This window comes from Cucumis sativus, chromosome 5 (genome assembly GCF_000004075.3).
Source record: "Cucumis sativus cultivar 9930 chromosome 5, Cucumber_9930_V3, whole genome shotgun sequence".
Classification (NCBI taxonomy): Eukaryota; Viridiplantae; Streptophyta; class Magnoliopsida; order Cucurbitales; family Cucurbitaceae; genus Cucumis; species Cucumis sativus.
Genome location: NC_026659.2, coordinates 3,229,117 through 3,249,897, shown reverse-complemented (window position 1 = coordinate 3,249,897; position 20,781 = coordinate 3,229,117). Strand labels below are relative to the sequence as shown.

Sequence of the window (20,781 nt, the reverse complement as noted above, 5' to 3'; positions counted from 1 at the left end):
ACCCAGTACTTGTTTAGATGAGTCTATTAGATTGATAGATATAAAGTTTTGTTCAAGTTGGTTTGATAGATACACAGGACGGAGTAAATATGGGATTTCTTTGAAGATAAATTGTTGTGACTCATGAATATTACATATTTGGGAATTAAATATGACTATGCTTTAGAATAAGAACATTTTAAAAAATATTAGAAACTATTGACGTAATTTTAAGAAACTTGACAATATAGTTCAAAATTATTAAAGAAGATTTAAGGTTTGTTGTTCTTGATTGTTCATATCTTTTGTGAAGCATTGTTACCTGCATAAAAGATTAAATTACTACTTGTTAGTAGATTCATCAATTTAAAGTTAAGGTGTGTATTAAGAGTAGGATGGTTTGAAATTAACACTAAACATCAAATTGAGTAAAAAAATTTCTCTTCATTCTTCAACAACATATTCAAAATTGTGACACTTAATAATAATGAATTGAAACTTAAATATAATAGAAAAATTATTTCAAATCATAATTTTTTTAAAAATATTTCAAACGTAAATCCATCAAAATTTATCTTTGATAAATAAATTTTTATATATTCTCTCGATAATCTTTTTATTATATAAGATATGTATGTGAATTGTTAAAAATGACAAATTTAACAAAATATTTACGAGAACATGACAAAATTTTTAGATTCTATAAATAAATTTTTTAAATTTATTTTGTATCTAATATATACACTAAAAAACCAAATAAAAATTTATTACCTTACTCATTTGCAAAGGATTCCTTTTAAGCATTCCACGTACTCTCATCCACGAAATTGAAATATGAATATCTCCGACTCTTCTTCGATATTAAACTTCCAACAACGACCCAAAAGCCAACTATGAATCCGAGTATTATCATAATGCAGAGCAACCACTTCTCCCATTTATCCTCCTGATCTTCATTTTCAGTGAATGATGGTTTGGATGAATTTTCAATCACACATTTTATTGGTAGTGGATCCCCGAAAAGGTATGAATTGTTGTTAAAACTTGAAGCCTCATTGAATGTCAAAAGATGACCATCTCGAGGAAGTTTGCCTGAAAAATTATTGTGGGATAATATCAAGACACCTAAAGAATTTAATCTTGATAAGCTCTGAGTAATTGGTCCAATAAGCTGATTGAAAGATAAATCAAGTGATTCTAATGACTCCATTTGTTCAATTTCAATAGGAACTATCCTGGGTTAGATTGTTGTGGGACAAATTCAATCCAATCAACCTTTTAAGCTTCGTTATCTCACTTGGAATTATACCCACCAAAAAATTATTGGATAGATCTATATTCACCATTGACTGCAATTGTTCCATGGAGTAATTGAAATTACTAGATTTGATAGACTGTTCCAAAATAATATTACGATCTAAGCATCCACGATCATACGAGAGACAATAAGTTGAATAGGACCACTGTACATTTATTGTGCTCATTCGGTGGAAGTTGCTAAGATTTGGGGGGATACTTCCTTCCAATTGGTTGTGTGCAAGATCCAAAATTTGCAATTTATATTGAACAAATTATCTCGGAGTATTAGAAATTGCAAACTTTCAAGATTCTCTCCTACCCATGTGGGGATGGTTCCAGAAAATTTGTTTCCTGTAAGATCTAAGATTTCTAAAGATTTGGCATTCTTCAATACTATTGGCATGGATCCTTCAAAATTATTGTTTCTCAAGTATACTTGTTCAATATAAGACAAATTTTCATGTGAATATGGGAAGATCCCTGAGAAGTTGTTGGAAGACAAATCTAGGAGATACAAGTTTGGATTGAGAAAACAACCTTCAATCATTCCAGATAGTCTATTGTTTGAAAGATTCAAAACATTCAAATTCTTCCACCTGCAGATTGAACGTGGTAAAGACCCATCGATTAGATTATCATTCAAACGCAACCTTTGCAACTTTGGCATTTGATCTCCAATGTTGGTAGGAAGTGGCCCCATGATTTGGTTGTTTGAAAGATTCAAAGTGATGAGATTTTGTGGTGTGAACCATGTTGGTATAGAACTAATTGAGAGATTTGTGTTGGATAAACTCAAACCAACCAGTGCCTTTTGCGTCTGAAGCCATTGTGGAAACTCACTTCCAAAACAACAAATCCTCGAAGCATCAAAAAATAATAATTGAAAAGGAGGATTCCAATTAGCTTTTATCTCCAACGAAAGATTCTCATTGTAGCCTAAGTTTAAAGTATGCAACCGATAGAGGTTAGCAAAACTAGCTTCCGTTAAAACACCTTTAAGCGAGTTTTCTGATACGTCTAGTACCTCCAAATTTAGTAATCTTTCAAATGAGGCTGGAATTGTTCCAGTTAAATTATTGATTGAAAGATCTAAATACTTAAGATTTGATAAATTTCCAAGTGAAGTAGGAATTAGACCATAAATCTGACTAGATTGAAGATCAATGGTCTGCAAGTTTTTTAACTTTTCTAACCAATTTGGAATTTTGGTTTTCAAAGATGTATATCTTAAATTAAGCACTTGAAGATCGCAGCCCATAGTTTCATTCTCATAACTACTTTCAAATACATCATCGGTACCAAAGTAAAAGTTCAATGATAAATCAAGTACTTTTAAGCCACAATTATTTTCAATGAAGGTAGAAATTCCACCTTCAAAAATAGCAGTGAAATTATTTAATGAAAGGTCTAAGTATTTCAAGGAAGTCATATTCTGAAAAATCGTAGGAATTTGACCACTTAGTTGATTATCATGTAAGTCTAGAAGTTGAACTCTAGAAATAAATGATGAATAATTCAACCAGGAACCCAAAGAAAAATCGTTGTTTTGAAGACTGCAAGAACGAAGTCTTAAGGAGGACAATGATGGAAGGGAACTTATCACTTGCATCAAATTTATAGCATTTGAAAAGTTCATTCCACTCAAGTGAAGAGTATGTAAAGATGAAAGATGAGATATCCATTCAATATCGCCATTGAGTGGTACCCATCTTGTGGCATCAAATTCATAATAATCTCTATCTAAATCAAGAATTTCCAATTTAGAAAGATTTCCTAAATGAGGAGGAATTTTGCCGATAAGTGATGTCCTTGATAGATTAAGATATGTTAATTCAAGCATTGAACCTAAGAAGTTTGGGATTTGAGTATGGTTGAAATAGTTTCCACTTAAATCCAAGTGATTTAAGTATTTCAACTCTAACAAACTAGAGTCAATGAAATTGCTAGATAAAGATTCATACGAGTCAACCTGATTATAATCCTGCCGAAGATCAATGATAGTAACATATCCAGTAGTTTGATTGCAACCCACTCCATTCCAATTGCAACAATCAGTTCCATTCCATGAAGCCAAGCGATGGAAAGGATCTTCGTAAAAACTATTCTTGAATCGAAGGAGAGCTTCACGTTCCTTTTGGATACAAGCAGCAGTTATGGAGAAACAAAATTGGAGAAGTAGAAGAAGCATCATCATCCATAACACAACTACTGAACTTTCATTTGAAACTAATTTTCTCATTTTGGTAAGGAATGTTTGGAGTACTGAGTAGTAATGTATGAATTTGGTGAAGATCAGTTGGGTTCATTTTATAAGAAACCAATTAGAATTACATATAGTGCAATGCAAACTTTTTGTTTCTCAATTTTGTCCCCAGCAGTTTAAATTGTAAATATCAATTTTGCATTGTTTTGGCACCAATTACATCATCAAAATAATTATTAGATTAGATTAGAGTGATTGATTGATTTGTTTTTCCCAACCTTATTTTTCTTAAATTTTTTAAAGACCTATATTTTCTTAAAACTAATTACATAAATACAAGGAAGAAAAACTTGATCCAAAGCAACAAAAAGAAAAGAAATATATAGTAACATTAAGCATATTCAAAGCAAACAATTTTATTACACCATTATTTTTCTAATTCCATCCAATATTTGAGGTACTTCTGAAAATCATACTACAACTATATTTAACATAAAATTTAAAAATTATGTGAGAAGAAAAATGCCCCAATAATAGTTTGGGGGCATTCTAGTCAATCCCATTAGTCATTAAATGAAATTTAATTCAACCCTTGTGAAATTGGAACGTATTGAGTGAAAAGATTTGCTAACATGTCTCCATTATATTAAGCAATAACACTTTGGAAAGGAGGTAGCAAAGACTTGAAGACTTTGAAAAGACCTATAGGTTTAATTATTAAATTACATGGAAAGAGGTAGCAAAGACTTGAAGACTTTATGTAATTATTGGAAAGGAAAATGGAGTCTCTCAATAATGTCTAACATTATTGAAGAGAAAAGATAAAAAATAATTAGGTAGGAATTATTTTCTTTTGTTAATCTCTACCAAGATGCACCGTCCAAACAATTGATGAGTTAAAAACTTCCCTTCAAGTTTAGACAAGAGAGATTGAATTTTGCAATTCATGTACCAAGAACGTTCTCGTGGTATTGGACATCTACCTACATGAAATTTGACCATATAATGTAAGTCGAAAATTAACATTTGTACAATGTAGGTCGCCTGACCCCAATATGGAAGACAATGTTATTAAAGATGTTCAAAGTCAGGAACCTTTCTCATTCATTACATTGTCTATACGTTGTCATTATATTTTCCAACCTTCAATGACATTGATCAATTTCACTACACTTTTGACTGTAATGGACTGAGATGCCCCTTACAAGTATAATCGATCCATATAATATAGATTCCTAAGAATCTGATAAGTGAAAGCTTCACAAATCAAGACTATTAAATCAAAGAGAATAAAAATTGCAATATCTATAGTAAGATATTTAATTACTAAAGTTGAAATACATGAAAAGAATTTAATGGGCATAGACTGTAGAACATGTCTCACACAATGATCTTTTCATTCGTCAGGAAATTTACATATTTTATACATTTTTTTACCAATCTTACATTCGATGCCATTGAATTTGGTGGTGAAAATACATCTCTTAAATGGTTCTTTAACTGCGGACCTTTTTAATTCATTATGAACCGCTTGACTCGATAACTGACTAACGTCACCTAATGCCCAGGCAACAGATATATGTGGTCTTGCTTCCTACAAAAACAGAGTACTGTAGGAGATCATCTTCCTCGTTAATTGAATAAAGATGAAAAGGGGAAAAAATAATTGATGTAATTAACCTTGTAAAATTCAGGAAGATTGTGGAGCTTATAAACCTCATTAACAACTTGGATTTGTTTTCTGATCTGCAGCCAATTGAAAACGAAGAGATCAACTCTTTAATCCAATGTAATATTGTCAATCTCAATCATGTAAAACTCGTGAAATCATCATAACCTATGTCAACATTTTTTGTACATGCGTCAGTTGCATAAATTAAACCCACAGGTGAGGTAAAGGGATAACTATAATCTAACTAAGAAACTCAAACAGAGCCCAAAAACTGAGAATCCAGAAAAGCACATTTACCACAGAAATGCTGAGATAACGAAAACAGAAATCCCTCAAATGTGACGTACCTCCATTAGCCCGCCAGTAATAATTTCCATTGACAAAAATGTTCGAGAAAGATCATCGTTAACAAAAGTCTCCCACTTACTAAAATCAATCCAATAACTGTTTTAAAAAAAGCACAAGTTAAATACAAAAACAAGTTGGAAATTACTAATCAAACTAAATGGAGTTTCTTAAACTTTTAGCTTACCGCCTTGGAGACTGAAGCTTCTGGCGAAGCATTGTCACTATTGAGTCAATCTGGTGCACTCGGATTGGCACTGTTCTTGACAAACTTATGTGAAATTCTCTAGCCCACGCTTGCTCAAGTTTTTGGTCATCTTTACATAAAACGTCCAATGGAATGTCAATATCAACCAGATGGAGAGCTGGCACAAGTGAGGAAATTTTCTTCATAAACAAGGCCACCTCCTTCCTTGCATTAGTTGGTACATACACTGTGGAACATGAAAAATCATATATTTTTAGTTGGGCATGGGCATCTATGTGAAAAGTCGTATTGCATAGAACAAATGAAAATCACAACAATTATTTAGATTCATGTAATTGTGAATGTTTAACTTGTCGATGTTCAGAATCTCTTTAAATGTTTAGATTGTAAATCAATAAACTTAACAGAAATCTACAAAATTATACCAAAAAGGGATGCATACTACTTTTAAATAAACCATATACTTTAACTTTTCCTCATCGATTACGAACACTTAGACGCATTGATCACAGCATTTTGTGAAAGTGCTTCAATTGACAAAAGAAGCTTGCAGGAAGTTTTAATTCTAGAGTCAAACGCCCAGCAGTATAAAATCACCCATCATCCGACACTTGTAGGTATTAATGAAAACATTATCTTACATATTATTGATTTTCTTCGCTGGTTCCATCACGATAATCTAGAATTCCATAAGGTACAAATAAAGGCAAAAATATAGTCCACATATGAACTGAAATGGATGCAAGTGATAAGTATTGCTAATCAATGTTTAAGAGGCAACCTAAAGGTTTGAGAGGCATAAACCAACATGAAATCAACATATATTTCAAGAAGACAACGTTGTCAGAGTTGCCAAAAAACCGAGGTTTATGACTAATTGTTAGACATTGATACTGATTCCAATCTAGACTCTAACAACTACTCGTTAATAATGAATCAGCGATCAGCCAAAGAAGAGCTCCCTAGATATAGAATCGTAGCTGTTCCAACTAACAATACGCCGATAAAAAGTAACAAGCATTTCCAAATATATAAGAAAACAAAAAAAAATCCCCATTGGGTGGATCAAAATGGAAATAGGAAAAGTAAATTTAAGAATCAAATTAGAAGAACTACTACATGGATTCACATACCTGGGATATAGACGTGTAGGGCATAGTTTCCTTGAACGTGAGGAAAGCTTCGAACCCTAGTCGCCTGATCGATGGGCAAATCATCCAAAACACCTAAACAAGAAATGGCGAAAAAGTTGATAAGAAAAGTTAGAAAGTAGAAAATTAAAGAATGTAAACGTAAGGAGGAAGAAGAAGGGCAGTACAGGTGGAATTTGGAAAATTGAGAAGTGAGAGAGGCGGTGGAGGCAGAGGTAAAAAGGTCACAGTCTCATCCAAGAATTGTGGTGCTGATGTGGATGCTGATGGAGGGGAGACTGTATCCACTTCTTCATCTGACGAGCTTCCTCCATAGGAAGCCCTCAGAGCATCCATTCTCTGCTTTGTCAATGGCAGCAATGACGATGGTGCAAGTGAGAGATTGTTCTCAAGCAATTCATCACTCTTGTGTGCCTCCAAAAACCCCGAAAACCTCAAAAACTATTCTCGACTTTATAAACTAAACACTTTTCAACGTTCATTTGATGCGTAGTTTTTTATACTTATTTTTATTTTTTCTCTAAATTACAATTCAATTCGAAACTCTTTCCATAAATTTTCTATATCATGGGTGACATTATTAAACTTTTTTTTATCAAAATCATACTCTACACAAAACAATAATGAAGTCGAAAATAGTTTTTGAAACTAAATACTAAATTCCTTTTTAATTAACAAAATTGAAAGATAATAACATTATGTTATTCTTCCACCACCCAAATGGTCACAATCACATTTATAAAAATGGACTACATCTCAAGCCTAGTCAAAAGTTAGGGCTATTTATCAAAGTTTGAATTAAAGTAAAAAAGGATACATAAAAGTTATGGGAAAATAGCCCTCTTTTTCCCGCCAAGACGTCCTGGCAAATACAGACCCCACGCCGTTCGGAGAGAGTAAGAAATGGCGCCTTCCGCCGCAACACTGGTTGAAGCCCCACTTCAATCAACAGTCGAAAATATCGAAACCAATTTCCAGGTTTGCTTGTTTCCTTTTGAAGTTTTCCTTCTTGATACTGAAATTTTGATCAAATTAGATGAAGAAACTGTAATTGATTTTGCTTCATCTGTTGCCAGCCGTTCTATGTTCTTCATAAAGCATCGTCTCGGAAGAATTCGAGAAAATCAAATCTATGTGGAAAATCAAGGAAGAGAACTAAACTCTCTCCATCCGGTCCTAATGGAATCGAGAATCTTGATAATGAAGAGCCCGACGGATCTCAACTTGAACATTTGCGAATGGAATGTCTGGAGCTTGTATGGTCCAAATTGGAAACCACCATCAAGGTCAAACTTACCTGATTCTAATGTTTGCCTGCAAGTCCTGCAATATTGTCTAAAAATAAGTATTGGGTTTCCTCTTGCAGGATGTTTTGAGGGATACTAATGTTCAAGTTTTTGATGATATAAGTCGCTGGGTTTATGAGTCCTTTGCTGCTATTAGATCATCTGGGACACCTAGTTCATCTTCAGCCACTCGGCCTTTTCCTACTTTTACTCGTGCTGAGTGTAAAGTATTGTTCACAGGGTTGGTTCTCACTAGTAAGTTCCTGACTCTAAAGTTCTAAGTTGATGTATGGTACAACATCTAGAACTCTAACTATTTTGCAATAAAATGACAATTGAGTTATGTTTCACGACCTTATTTGAAGAAGATACGTTCTATAGATTGTACCTTAGTGTCTTTGAATTATAAGTTTCAGGAGACAATATCTTGATGTGCTCATGCGCCTATTGTGCAGCATGCATTCTTGTATATTTATAATATCTATGCTGTGATCACTTGACACGGGAAAGTATGGAAACTTGTGTTTCTCAGTGTTGAATAAGGAATCATGATTACTTGACAGAGAATATGGAAGTGGTGGATGACTTACTGACATTTGAAGAGCTTGGTTTTCATTTGAAATCTCATGGATGCCATGTGGCCAGTCTCTCTTCTCAAGAGTTATCTGCCAAGAGTAGCATAGGCGGCTGCATCAGAAGTTTATTGAGACAATTGTTGAAGGTTACTGTTGATGTAAGTACTATGTTTTCTTGTAGTGTGTGTCTTCCAAATGAAGTCGGATTCTTTGATTAAACAACTCTGTGGATTCGTTATCTTTTGTGGAATTTGAACAGGCAGCTGACATGTTCATCCTAGCCTCATGGTACAGAGAACAAGGATACTATGAAAAACCAGTAGTTGTGATTGTAGAAGACATTGAACGATGTTGTGGTTCAGTTTTATCAGATTTCATCATTATGCTGAGGTACTTCAAAGAATTCTTCCTTTAGCCAAATCCCTTTTGAGTTTTCATTAATGTCCCCTAATCTATCTTTTGTATCTTATGGGTCAAAAACTTACAAATGCCACCTACCTAGAGTCTCTGACTCATCATTATGTTTGTGAACTACTATGCATATTTTATGATTTTTTTCTTTTAATTTTTATGTTGTCTATTTTTCATCTATAAAAAAAATATTCTCTGTATTTGATATACAAAAGTATGCATCGTTATGATATCTCTCGGTCTTTTTTTCTTCTTTTTGAATAAACTTACGAAAGTTTTCAAAGGGAATGAAAAGAGACTAGTGCTCTGAGCTACAAAAAGATACTTCAAAACTTAGTGTAAACAAAAAAAAGAAAAAGAAAAAGAAAAAAAACCAAAAAGGACTTAAGACATAAACCGAAGGACATAGTCATGAATTTAAAGCCAGACAAACTAAGAGAATCAACAATCTGTCGCAATGTATTTGGTACTTTTAGATTTTTCTGGATTGTGACATGAAACTATGAAAAGCCAAAGCGCTCTTCTAAAATGACAAACTTTTAAGTTTTTAAAGAAAAAGCCAACAACTTGAGTAGATGGGGATAAATCACCCAATCTTAAGACATTAGGAATTATAAAATGGTCCCAGCTGATTGATGTATTTATTGTTTGGTTTTATGCTTCATTCTCTTTTTATGAGTCATATGACAAAAAAGTTATTGCCTTCTAATTTGCAATGTATATATTGTTTTCATGTTATCATTTTGTATATTCATGATTTTTGTACATCAGTGAATGGGTTGTCAAGATTCCAATTATTTTAATTATGGGAGTAGCTACAACAATTGATGCTCCTGCAAATGTACTTCGTTCAAATGCACTGCAGCAGCTGTGCGCTTCCAAGTTCATATTAGGATCACCGGCCGAGAGAATGGAAGCTGTTGTTGAGGCTGTTCTTCTAAGGCATTGTTGTATGTTCAGCATTGGTCACAAGGTTGCCGTTTTTCTGAGGAAATACTTCTTAAATCAGGATGGCACTTTAACATCCTTTATAAGAGCCATGAAGGTTGATTCTTCAATTGCATTCAGAATTTAAGAACTAGCTATTGGCTATTGTTTGTTATGTGTGGCATTCTCTCCCATATTGTTTTTGTACTATGATTAGGCTTCTCTGATGTTTAGTTTGGCAAATAATTTTGCAGATTGCATGTGTCCAACACTTCTCCATGGAGCCCTTGAGCTTTATGCTTGCAAGATTGCTTGTTGAAGAAGAGAATATGGTACCTTTTAGTTATTTACTCCTTTTACTTCTCATTGCATAATTACTTTATACTAATAAGTAGTTGTAAGAACTTTTCACTTTCTATGAAGCATCTTCTTTACGTTTTATTTTAATCCACACTATTTTTTTTCCTGTTATTTTGGACTTTTCAACATAATTTTTTTTGAAATGAGGAAGTTTTAATTCTTGTTAAATCTTAACTGAAATAGGTGCTTTAGTTATTTTCCAAGGAGAATTTTGGCAAGTTACTTTGTGCCTCAGTCACAAGTTCAAAGGAAAAGTAAATTTTTTGGCTGAGTTATCAAAACTGTGGCTGGAATTTGTGGCAAGAAGGAAATAATTGAATTGTTAGTGGAAAACAAAAATAATTTAACAATCTGATGGATCAAGTTAAGTTGCCCTTTATGTGTCTTCCTAAGGTTTTTTGTAGTTATACTGCATTTGTAATTAATTCCCGTTGGTAGATGTTTTTGTTAGAATAAGTAGGGATGAAAAGAGCAGGTGGTTGTAACTTCTGATTGGAACGTGAGTGAATGATTTGTCTCTTGTTCTAAAAAATGCAATTATTGCTAAATCAGGCTTTCTGTAATTATATTTGAATGTATCTCCATTGACCGCATAAAACCATCCAATAGAAGAGGAACAGGTCACAACCTACTTGAGTTAAGAGAATGAAAGAAGTTCTCTTGAATTTTCAAAGAAATCTAAAGGAAGCCAGAAACGATTTCTTCTCTATGCAAGTTTTTTATCATAAAATTCACCATAACCTCTATTTTCTATTTTGTCTGACTGTAGTCTTACTCAAATTGTATGTATTTCAAATTAAATGTATAAACAATCTGAACTACTTTGGAAATGCACACCCTTCATGGTTGTAGTGCAATGACAGACCCGCTTATGATGAAACATAGAAAGAGTAGCTATTACCTTTGGAGAAATTGGGTTTCCAACATAGGTCTATTTCTTGCATCATGCGTGCACTTGGGTAGCATCAATTAGTGCTTTTATCAGTCACGTTTTTTCTTATTACATATATACAATATGATCAATTTTACCAAATGGTTTTCAGGATGGGAATTGTGCTTCTTTCCTAGAAGTTCTGCCCAAGCATGCTTCAGATCTTCTATCTGATTCAAGGTATTTTCATGGAGAAACTCAGCCAGTACATTTAATTTTGTGGACAATTTGCTTATTGTTGATACAACATACTTAGGTACTCGTTAGTCGAAGGGACAGATAATAATCTTGGTAATATATTGTCTGAATTAAAGAGATGGCGGAAGAAGTGGAGTATTGTCGTCCTGGTGCGCAAAACTTCATGAATCTTTTTATGTAATGAATCTTTTCCCTTTTTGGAATTTGACTCTCACTGTCCATCCTTTGCAGTGCCTTTATCAAGTTGGAAAGTTTGGCAAAGTCCAATTGCTTGACTTACTTTGTGAGGCACTCGATCCACAATTTTTCAAACCATTAACGTCTGAGAATTCCAGTAGACTGCAGCAAGAACAAGGGACATCGTTTTCAAGTAGTTATGAGCTACCATATCAATTTTCATCACGTAAGGATGGATATATTTATCAAGTAGTTCGCAAAGTGAGGTAGGTCATAAAGTTTCCTGTAGTGTGAACTATTGAACTTGTTCATATGGTCTTATAAATCTAATACCAAACAATCTTCTAGGGATTACTTAACTATAAACTCAAGCTTTAACTTTGTCGTATGCTTTTCCTGAGTATGGATTTTCTTTTTCTTCTAATAGACATAAACAGAGCTTGAATTAGTATTGGAAATACGATTTTGTGACAAATGGACCGAAAGGCAACAAGTCTTCCAAAGACAACATTTCAGAGAGGAATGCACTAATTATCGAAATGGAAAACTTGATAATTTTACGCAGTTTGCTTTTTGAAATTTCCTGATGTCCATTTAGAGTATTTATGAATCACATCTAAATGTGATTTTTTTTCCAATTCATTATTGAACATGCTCCACTGTTGTTGATTTTTTTGCAAATGATAATTTTCTAGTCTAGTAGCTATGTGTTTGGCTTCTTCTTGGTGTTCTTTATCAAAGACATTTACCGGACATTTATCTAAATTGAAATTCTTTAATATTTCCTCTGTGGTTTAGTTGTTATTTGCTTGTATTATTGTTTCCATATGCACTCCCATATAGAGTTTGTTCTTTTGAGCGCTAGTCTCTTTTTGTTTCATCAATTAAAAGTTTTGTTTCTTGTTCAAGCTACATCTTTGTCTTCTTTATGAGCCTAATTTTGAGCTATTAGGGATCTTCCTGCTGAGTTTCTTCATCAGCTACTAATGAGTTGGGAAAAGATTACTGGCTGTGTTCCTGAGGTATGTTTATACTTACTGGAAGACTTAAAAACCATGGAATTTACTTGGAATATTGTCCATCTTTATATTTATTTTCATTCACTTTATGGATTATGGATATCTGGAGCAGTGTTTTAGGCTTGATATTAGGATCTTGATATCGCAAGCTTTTCCATATTTTTCTTAAATTTTTCATCAAGTTTACTTTTTCTCTATGTGGAAGTACTTGTATATTAATGTTTACACCAAATCCTTCTTGCTTATTACAAGTAACTTCTATCTAGAACAGAAAGCTAATTGTGATTATCTTTGGTTTGCTTATTACAAATCTTTGGTTTGCTTGTCTTCTCATCCTGTTTACTTAGGAGTTTTTATTTTCCTATAATGCATTGGTCACGTTTTACATATTTGCTTGTTTTAGATCCATCAAAACGTGAAAGACTTGCTGTTGGCTTTCAAGCTTGGGAATGGAAAGAGTTCAGAAAAAGACATTGCAGATTTATCCAAGTATTATTCCACCCCTCATATTGGGATATTTTTTAGTATCTTCTGTTAGGTACCTAAATAAAGAAGTTGTTAGAAACTTTATTATACTATTCAAGTATTATTCCACCCCTACATTATAAGTTTTTAGAAATTTTATCTCTACGTTTATTTGTTGTTCACATCCTTTCTTCTTCTCTCCATTTGGAAGTTTGTGTCTTTTCAACTTTTGTTCCTCTTCATAGCATCAATAAGAACTTGTTATTATTAATGTTAGCAACAAATAACCAAGCTTTTATTGAGAACAAATGAAAAGAATGAAGGTGACAAACAAAAACCAGCCTAAGAATCCTTGAGGTGTCCTTGTAATAGCTCTTTACTGACAAGTGCGGGAACTTGATAGAGGAAAAATCTTCATTTAAGCTGGATGATGGGGCTTCAATTAAAAAGAAAGCCCATTAGAGACAAGTTAGATAAAATGACCTTTACCTGTGCCCTATGGTGGGGCTGCATCCAAGTTGTTTAGCGTACCTTGCTACCTCAAGTCCATTTAGTATTAAAAGTTATCTGAAGATGGGATATAATATAAACTGCTTTCTTCAGCCTTTAGGACAAATGATCATTCACCATGCTGAGTTTTTTTTTTTAAATTTTATTTCTTTGATATTCCTTATTGTTTTTGCCAGTTTATTGAAGTGATTTTTTTTCAAGAGTTCTTCTCAACAGTTTGAAGAAAAGAGACCTCCCTTTTTATAATTCATGGTTGTTTTTTTCTAAAAAAAAATCTCGTTCCTCATTTGCTCCACTGAGTTAATGTGTGGAGGTATTTGTGATTTTGGAATTTAGCTAGCTTTGAGGTGACCGTTTTCTCTTGTCCCTTTTTGATCTCTCTTTGTACTTCCATTTTTCTCCATGAGCTCCTTTGAATTTTGTAAGGAAAAATTGTATATAGTTAGATATTAAAACTACTGAGTATACCATCTTCATCAATTGTAAACCGAACTAAATCAGGATTCTACTGTTTTATTTGCAGAAGACATGCATCCAGAAATGGCTTATTTGTTAAGAATTCAAAGCCTATAATGGAGAAAACGGAGTCATTTCTTAATTCATTGGTTAGGTAACAAAACTTGTTCGCATTTAAGCTGTTATTATTGTTCTATGATATCTCAATGCAGATAGAAAGGAATATCATCATTATTTTGTTATATTTTGAGAATTGAATATATGGGTTGTGTAAATTGGTCATATATATATTTGCTTAATCTATTCCGGGATTTTTTGTTCGATTTTAACATAAGATCTCTCCAGTGGATGAGGCAACGTTTCTGTTGTAGGCGTATCGCCACAACTTACTTTAGTCGAAAACTAATAATCTAAGCATAATACATAAAGGCTAGGACCAATATGATAGGCTCTACAAAACTACCTAATTTCAAAACAATATATAAAATGGCTCCAATCACACAGAAGCATCAAAATCCGTTGTTATAGAAACCAAAAAGAGAAATGAAACTTTGGATCAAACCCCTCTCAAAAACTTCCCACAGCTTTACAGATTCTCTCAGTTCTCTTAAGCCAAATGCTCCAAAAGACCGGAAAGAATGCAATCTACCATAGTGTTGGCTCTATCTTGGAAAAGGAGGATGAAATAACACCTCTCCCATCGTATACGAAGACTGACTCCTAGTCTACATTCCAAACACATCAAAATAAAATTTGTCCCGCATTGTGTGTGCATACTGACTTTCCAAAAATATGCTTGACATCCTCCGAGACCATTACAAACCATGCATCATTTAGGCTTAGAAGAAAAGCATACAATCTTTGCATTAGCTCGATGATGTTCCTCCATAAGGAACTTACTAGGCCAAAAATTTTACCTTCTTAGAATTCTCACCTTCTAAAGAAAGGAGCTAGAGGAACTTCCCATACAGATGTACATTCGACAGTAGATGTGGAGAGATGGACCAGCACAGTGAGCAACAAAGAAACATCAGAGAATTGAATTTTTATGAGATGGAAGCTTGAGAAAAAGGTGGACACAAATCGCAAGGTCAAACTTCATAGAGGCAAATGGTGAAGGCAGGGATTCAATTGATGAAGGGGGCTATCTAGTATCCCCTACCCAACTGTCCTCCCAAAAATGAATTGATAATCCATTTTTAGTGGGAAAGCCTCAAGAAACTAGAGAGAATCGTATACCTAGAAGTGAGGGGCCTCCATGAGTTCCTAAAATTGTCTTTGACCCTATGACATGAGATCCATTTTTTAAGAAGAGGAGTGTGTTTGCTCACAATGATCCTACACCATCAAGCTTAGGTTATCAAATTTGAACTGATAACCATTTTGAAAAAAAAAAAAAAAAAACTTCATTACGAAGTCTCATATCAATCAAGAGACTATCTCACATCTAATTTTATGAGAAATGTACCATGTTGGACATCTCCCCACGGTTTCCCTCGAGTTCTTTCCACTCTAGCACATGTAGAAGAGGGAAACCTAAATAAAGAAATGAAATATTGTGGAGAGAACTCTCGTCCCTATAGATTTTAAGCTACGAGCTGATCTCGAACACAGTAGAATGGAATGATAATCTATAATTTATCACAACCCCAACTAGAAGTTATATTATTAGTGTATAATATTTCTTATTTTTTAATTTTTTTTATGCTTAGGGAGTTACATCAATTTTGTTATTTCCGTATGCTTATGATTTTGATCTAATGTGTTTGAGATGTCTTATATCCTGCTATTTAGTAAAATGCATGAAAATTGTTCAATACAGTTACAAAAGTACTTTTGATTAAATATTGTGTTAGCTAGGGGGGTCTATTTTTCTATTATCCAACTACATGGGTGCAAAATAGTTACTTTCAGGCCATAAGGATTTCACTGGCAATTGCTGTAAACCACTAGATTTTTCTTTTTCTTTGCAAATATCGCACAATGTTATTTGTGAATTGTTGAGGATCCTGTATTGGAAAAATAAAGAGACCTCACAATCTTTATAAGATAGATGAGCTATTTCTCTCTTTTTTCCAATTAGACTTGAGATGGAACCCGTGTTTAATATGAATATTGAAACCAAACTAACTTGTATGTCTTGAATCTTTACTATATGCTCCATTTGATGATTATCTTCTATTGGGAAATGATGAGGATGCTAAGGCTATTTCAACTTAGTCAAGATAACCCGGTGCATCTACTCATCCATAGTTTAGTTTTGTTTGAGATATATAATTTTTTTGGTCTTTGTATTATGGCATTAGTCTCTTTTTATTACATCAATGAAAAGATTGTTTTTGTTCCAAAAAAATATGAATATTGAAGCAAGGGGCACATAACTAGTGTCTTTTTCTGTATAGCACTCCAAGTAGGTAAATGAAGTTTACTAAATGAGAAAAAAGGATAGTTAAGAAACTTTGAAGAGCACCAAGAGCATTGTGATATTTTGATGTTCTAGCTGGTATATGAAGCATTCTTACTTATTTTCTCTTTGTTGTTTTTCTTTTAAATATACCAGAGAACATATGAGGCCTGTTGAATGCATACCTTTCCATGAACTTATCTGCTTCAAAGATGTTAGAAAACTTCAACTGGTAAGAATGTCTACAGCACTTTGATATGAATCTACAGTTTCCTGGTCACTAATTGAAGGTATAAATGGTACTCCTTTACCAATAGTTCCTAGCTATTGAGATGATCTTAAGGGAATCCATTGGAGTATTATCAGTGATCACCATCGTTGTAGCTTACTGAATCATGTTAACTTAGTTTCTTGTTTAATTTTATTGATAATACATCCTGCCGTACCGTGGCAATTATTCTTAGGGGTCTTTGTCATTCAAATAGATTTCAGAATATGTTTAAAAGAAAGAGCAATCATGTGGTTTTCAATTGAATATTCTGCTTTTCTCCTTGGCGTTTGTCCTTTTTTGTTGGGCTCAAATCTAGGAGTAATTTCCTGTTTTTTCTTCTTCTCCTCCATCGCATATTCTCTGTGTAGCTGCTTATTACGTTGTGACTAGACCAAAACAAAGCAATTAGGATTTATGTTCAATATGGACAAAATCATACTATTGTGGAGATAGATAGGTGGAGGTTCCCTTGTCATGATCTTAGTTTGTACATGTGTTGCTTGCTCTAGTCATGCCTATATTCTGAAGACTATATTTTACACACTTAACTTTGTTCGTACTCTGGGATATCTGCAAGTTATCTTGGTTCTGTTCCATCCATTTATGTATTTATTTATATTTACCTAGGCTTTGATTGGAGATCCAAGAAGAAGGATTCAAGTGGATCTTCTGGAGTTCCAGAAAATCATAAAATGTACATGTTGCAGCGAGAACATGAATAGTCTTTTACCATGTGCACACGATTCAACAATTATGTGAGCAAACCTCTGACTTTCGCATCGGAAACTATCATATATTGGAACTCTCTGCTTTAGTATGATAATGTAGTATTCATTTAAATCATAATTTTTTCTTTGAACTGATAAAGTTGTTTTTTTCATACTTCCTGTTGTTTTACACGGAAAGAATCTGTATTCAACTATTGAGAGAATTTCACAGAATACTATAGCCCCAGATTTAAAGGAAATGGTTTATACAGGAATGGAAATTGAACCAATAGTAAAAAAAATAGGTAAATAAAGTATTGAGTCAATAAAATGTATACCCATTGGCTTAAACTTTTGGGTTGATTAGTAATTTAACTTATTATTAAACTTATTACTGGGGTTTAACTTGTTTCCTATCAAAAAAAAAAAAAGAAAAAAGAAGGGACCAGCACAACAACTGACTCACTAGCTTAGTCTTACATAATTTAAGAATTAATAGAACTTCAACTAGGTGTCAAATTTCTAGTTATAAACTAATGAAATTTAGGTATACATCTCAACTACTGATGACTTAGCGAGTTTATAACCACAAACCAGCCACTTGAATTAGTTTTTTTTTTTTTTTTTTTTGGGTAGTATTTTTAGCTTTCTCTTCACGAGTGTAAAACCAGGGTAGTAACGTCCATTTCTTTCCCTTGAATATGATTGAAAATTCATGCTTTGCTCCAATTTAAATTTGATTTCATATATACCCAACTCTAAATGCATCATGAGGACAACATAATTAAATGGTATTGATGCATATTAGCTGGTCATCACAAGTAGCCTCTCTCTGAAGAGAGCAGGTAGCCTGTGAGGTTGTATATGTAACTCAATGGACCACCCCTCCCCATTTTATGGCATTTCTTTATATAATTGTAACCGATTCAGAGTTAAAAAAGAACCATATATTTATGTGTGCAGGAAGATGAAAAGAAATTAATATTATTGGTGGATGTTGAAGTCTTACTCTGTTGCATTATTTAGTTTGACCAAAGATTTTTTGTAACAATCATGTAGGTATAGTTTAGCGCAAGAGCATGGGGATCTCATCAATCTCCATGATTGGTTCCAATCGTTCAAGAGAGTTATTAGTCATCCTCAAGCTAAAGGGAATCACAGGACGAAGCAATGTTCTACACCAAAGAAAAGGAAAGATAAACCTACCGTTGAACGCAAAAGCAATGCATCAATTCAGTATCCTTCAACATTATTGTGTGGTGAAATTGTAGTCTATGCTAATTAGATCTGCAAAACTAGTCCGTGAATGGAGTTCTAGTCTGTTTGTTTCTTAATTCTTTACTTCCCAAGTGCATCCTTTTCAGGTTAATGCCATAGCTCCTCTACTATTGGTGTTTTCTTCTACAGTATTGAAAAATGAGGAAAAAAATTCACAAAACCATGACACTGTTTCATGTTTCTTGTTTTTCTGTCACAAAAGCCTCGGTAGAAATAGTTTTAATTATATATCCTGCATTTGTTCCCTTCATCAATGAGGCAGCATTGATCCCCTTAATATTTTTAGTATCCATTTTGAGACTTTCTTGAAAATCCTTAACCTCTTTTTCAACAGAGCAAGGTTTTGCACTGCTGTTACTGAATTGCAGATTGCAGGATTGCTTCGGATGCCGAGCAAAAGACGGCCTGATTATGTACAGAGAGTGGCCTTTGGATTATAAGTGAACTGCAATTGATTCAAGCTCGATGATGCTCACAAAATGAATGAGAATCCTGAGGTTTTGCAGCTGAGGTGGCTGATGCTAATGCCTATTTTTTTAAAAGAAAATGGTAGAAATTGACTCAAACAGGCCACTGAAATGAGAAACGTATTGTCAAGAACGTAGAAAAATGAAGAGAAATGGTCAAATCCAATATGAATCACACGTAGATGGCAATTCAGAGTTGGGAGGTCTCTTAAAATTCTTTCATCACTTTTGGAGAAGAGGATCAAACTAACTTTGCGGATAAACTAAGCTGTGTTCTAAGCCCTTGAGCACAGGAGGGAATAGTGCAATCACTTGTTAATCATAGAATGGTTGTAACATTTAATACTGATTTAAACAGTTTTGATTATTGAACAATGGAATAATTTTCCATGTTATGTAAGGTTTTTATAGTTCAATTGAATTGGTAGTCTTTTATGGAAAAAATAGGAAGTTTTATTTTCGTAAGTAACATTAGGGAAAGTTGATGCAATATTATTGTTGTTGGATAAAACATTTTCTTGTATGAATATTTGTTTAAAGAATTTTGATGGTTGATCATGAAACAATTTTCGATATGCTTGAAGTCTACACTTCAATTAAATTATCATTTATAAAAGAAATCATTTTTTTAATGCAAAAATTAGAGTGTAATGTGATTATCCTTGATTTAATATTGATTATTGTTAGTAAATTTGCTGTAATCTAATATTAGTAATAATAAAATGTGATGCTTCCTAAAAATTGGCTATGTTTTTTAGATTGTAATAATTGAAAAGAAGTAAAATAACGTTTGTTAATTTCAGCTTTTGTTTGATAAATAAATACAAAAACAACTTATTTTAAATATAATAACTAAAATAGACTTTTATTCCTTTTTTTTTTTTTGTTGTAATTTAAAATTTAAAATTACTTTTTAGTATATACTAAAATTTGTTTGTTATATATAAACTTTTAAATATTGAAAAGAACCATTTTCTAAAAAATAAAATAAATTAAAATATTTACTATCTATAACAAAATTTATGATTAAAAATGTCATTGGTAAGAAGTATATTAGTGTTTACAATATGTATTATCGATAGAATCTAAAAAAATTTATAAATTTTTTTTTGTCAATTTTTCAATTTTTTTACCATTTTCCTTCTTTTAGAAAATCAACGCGGTATTCTTTTTTTAAAAAAAAATTAATGTATTTAATATAAAATATATTTAGTTACGTGAAAGTAGATAAATATATAAAATAAAGAATAAAGTATAAAATTGAAAATGAGATATTAATTAAAATATAGTTTACCTAATTTTAGGAGAATATAAAAGCTTACGAGATTATGCGTTTAAAGTACACTTAAAAATTAACTATGATTATGTTTTACAAACGTAAAATAATGTAATGATTTTTTAAAGCACCCAATGCAATATCAAACATAACCAACATCTATCTCTGATAGCCTCTTTCATTTATCAAATGAGAAGAAAATTATT

The 20,781-nt window shown here is 32.8% G+C and overlaps 3 protein-coding genes across 3 annotated transcripts; 1 reads left to right on the top strand and 2 right to left on the bottom strand.

Moving 5' to 3' along the window:
- Positions 1 to 9: 9 nt before the first annotated feature.
- On the bottom strand, positions 10 to 3,585 carry LOC101219889 (receptor-like protein EIX2). The gene is made up of 2 exons (XM_031884972.1): positions 751 to 3,585; positions 10 to 301 (listed from the first exon to the last, which is right to left on the bottom strand). Exon 1 carries the CDS (start codon positions 3,515 to 3,517, stop codon positions 1,460 to 1,462), a length of 2,058 nt encoding a protein of 685 aa, XP_031740832.1. The 5' UTR covers positions 3,518 to 3,585; the 3' UTR covers positions 10 to 301; positions 751 to 1,459.
- A 1,171-nt stretch (positions 3,586 to 4,756) lies between these two features.
- LOC101220125 (U6 snRNA phosphodiesterase) lies at positions 4,757 to 7,327 on the bottom strand. Its single transcript, XM_004143625.3, has 6 exons — positions 7,025 to 7,327; positions 6,840 to 6,932; positions 5,686 to 5,932; positions 5,501 to 5,597; positions 5,162 to 5,227; positions 4,757 to 5,075 (listed from the first exon to the last, which is right to left on the bottom strand). Exons 1-6 carry the CDS (start codon positions 7,191 to 7,193, stop codon positions 4,878 to 4,880), a joined length of 870 nt encoding a protein of 289 aa, XP_004143673.1. The 5' UTR covers positions 7,194 to 7,327; the 3' UTR covers positions 4,757 to 4,877.
- A 341-nt stretch (positions 7,328 to 7,668) lies between these two features.
- On the top strand, positions 7,669 to 19,874 carry LOC101215291 (origin of replication complex subunit 3). Its single transcript, XM_004143684.3, has 17 exons — positions 7,669 to 7,835; positions 7,934 to 8,143; positions 8,224 to 8,398; positions 8,707 to 8,876; positions 8,978 to 9,108; positions 9,901 to 10,174; positions 10,311 to 10,388; positions 11,460 to 11,527; positions 11,604 to 11,694; positions 11,777 to 11,988; positions 12,675 to 12,744; positions 13,145 to 13,230; positions 14,240 to 14,326; positions 16,733 to 16,808; positions 17,475 to 17,602; positions 18,614 to 18,790; positions 19,167 to 19,874. Exons 1-17 carry the CDS (start codon positions 7,761 to 7,763, stop codon positions 19,270 to 19,272), a joined length of 2,214 nt encoding a protein of 737 aa, XP_004143732.1. The 5' UTR covers positions 7,669 to 7,760; the 3' UTR covers positions 19,273 to 19,874.
- Positions 19,875 to 20,781: the final 907 nt, after the last annotated feature.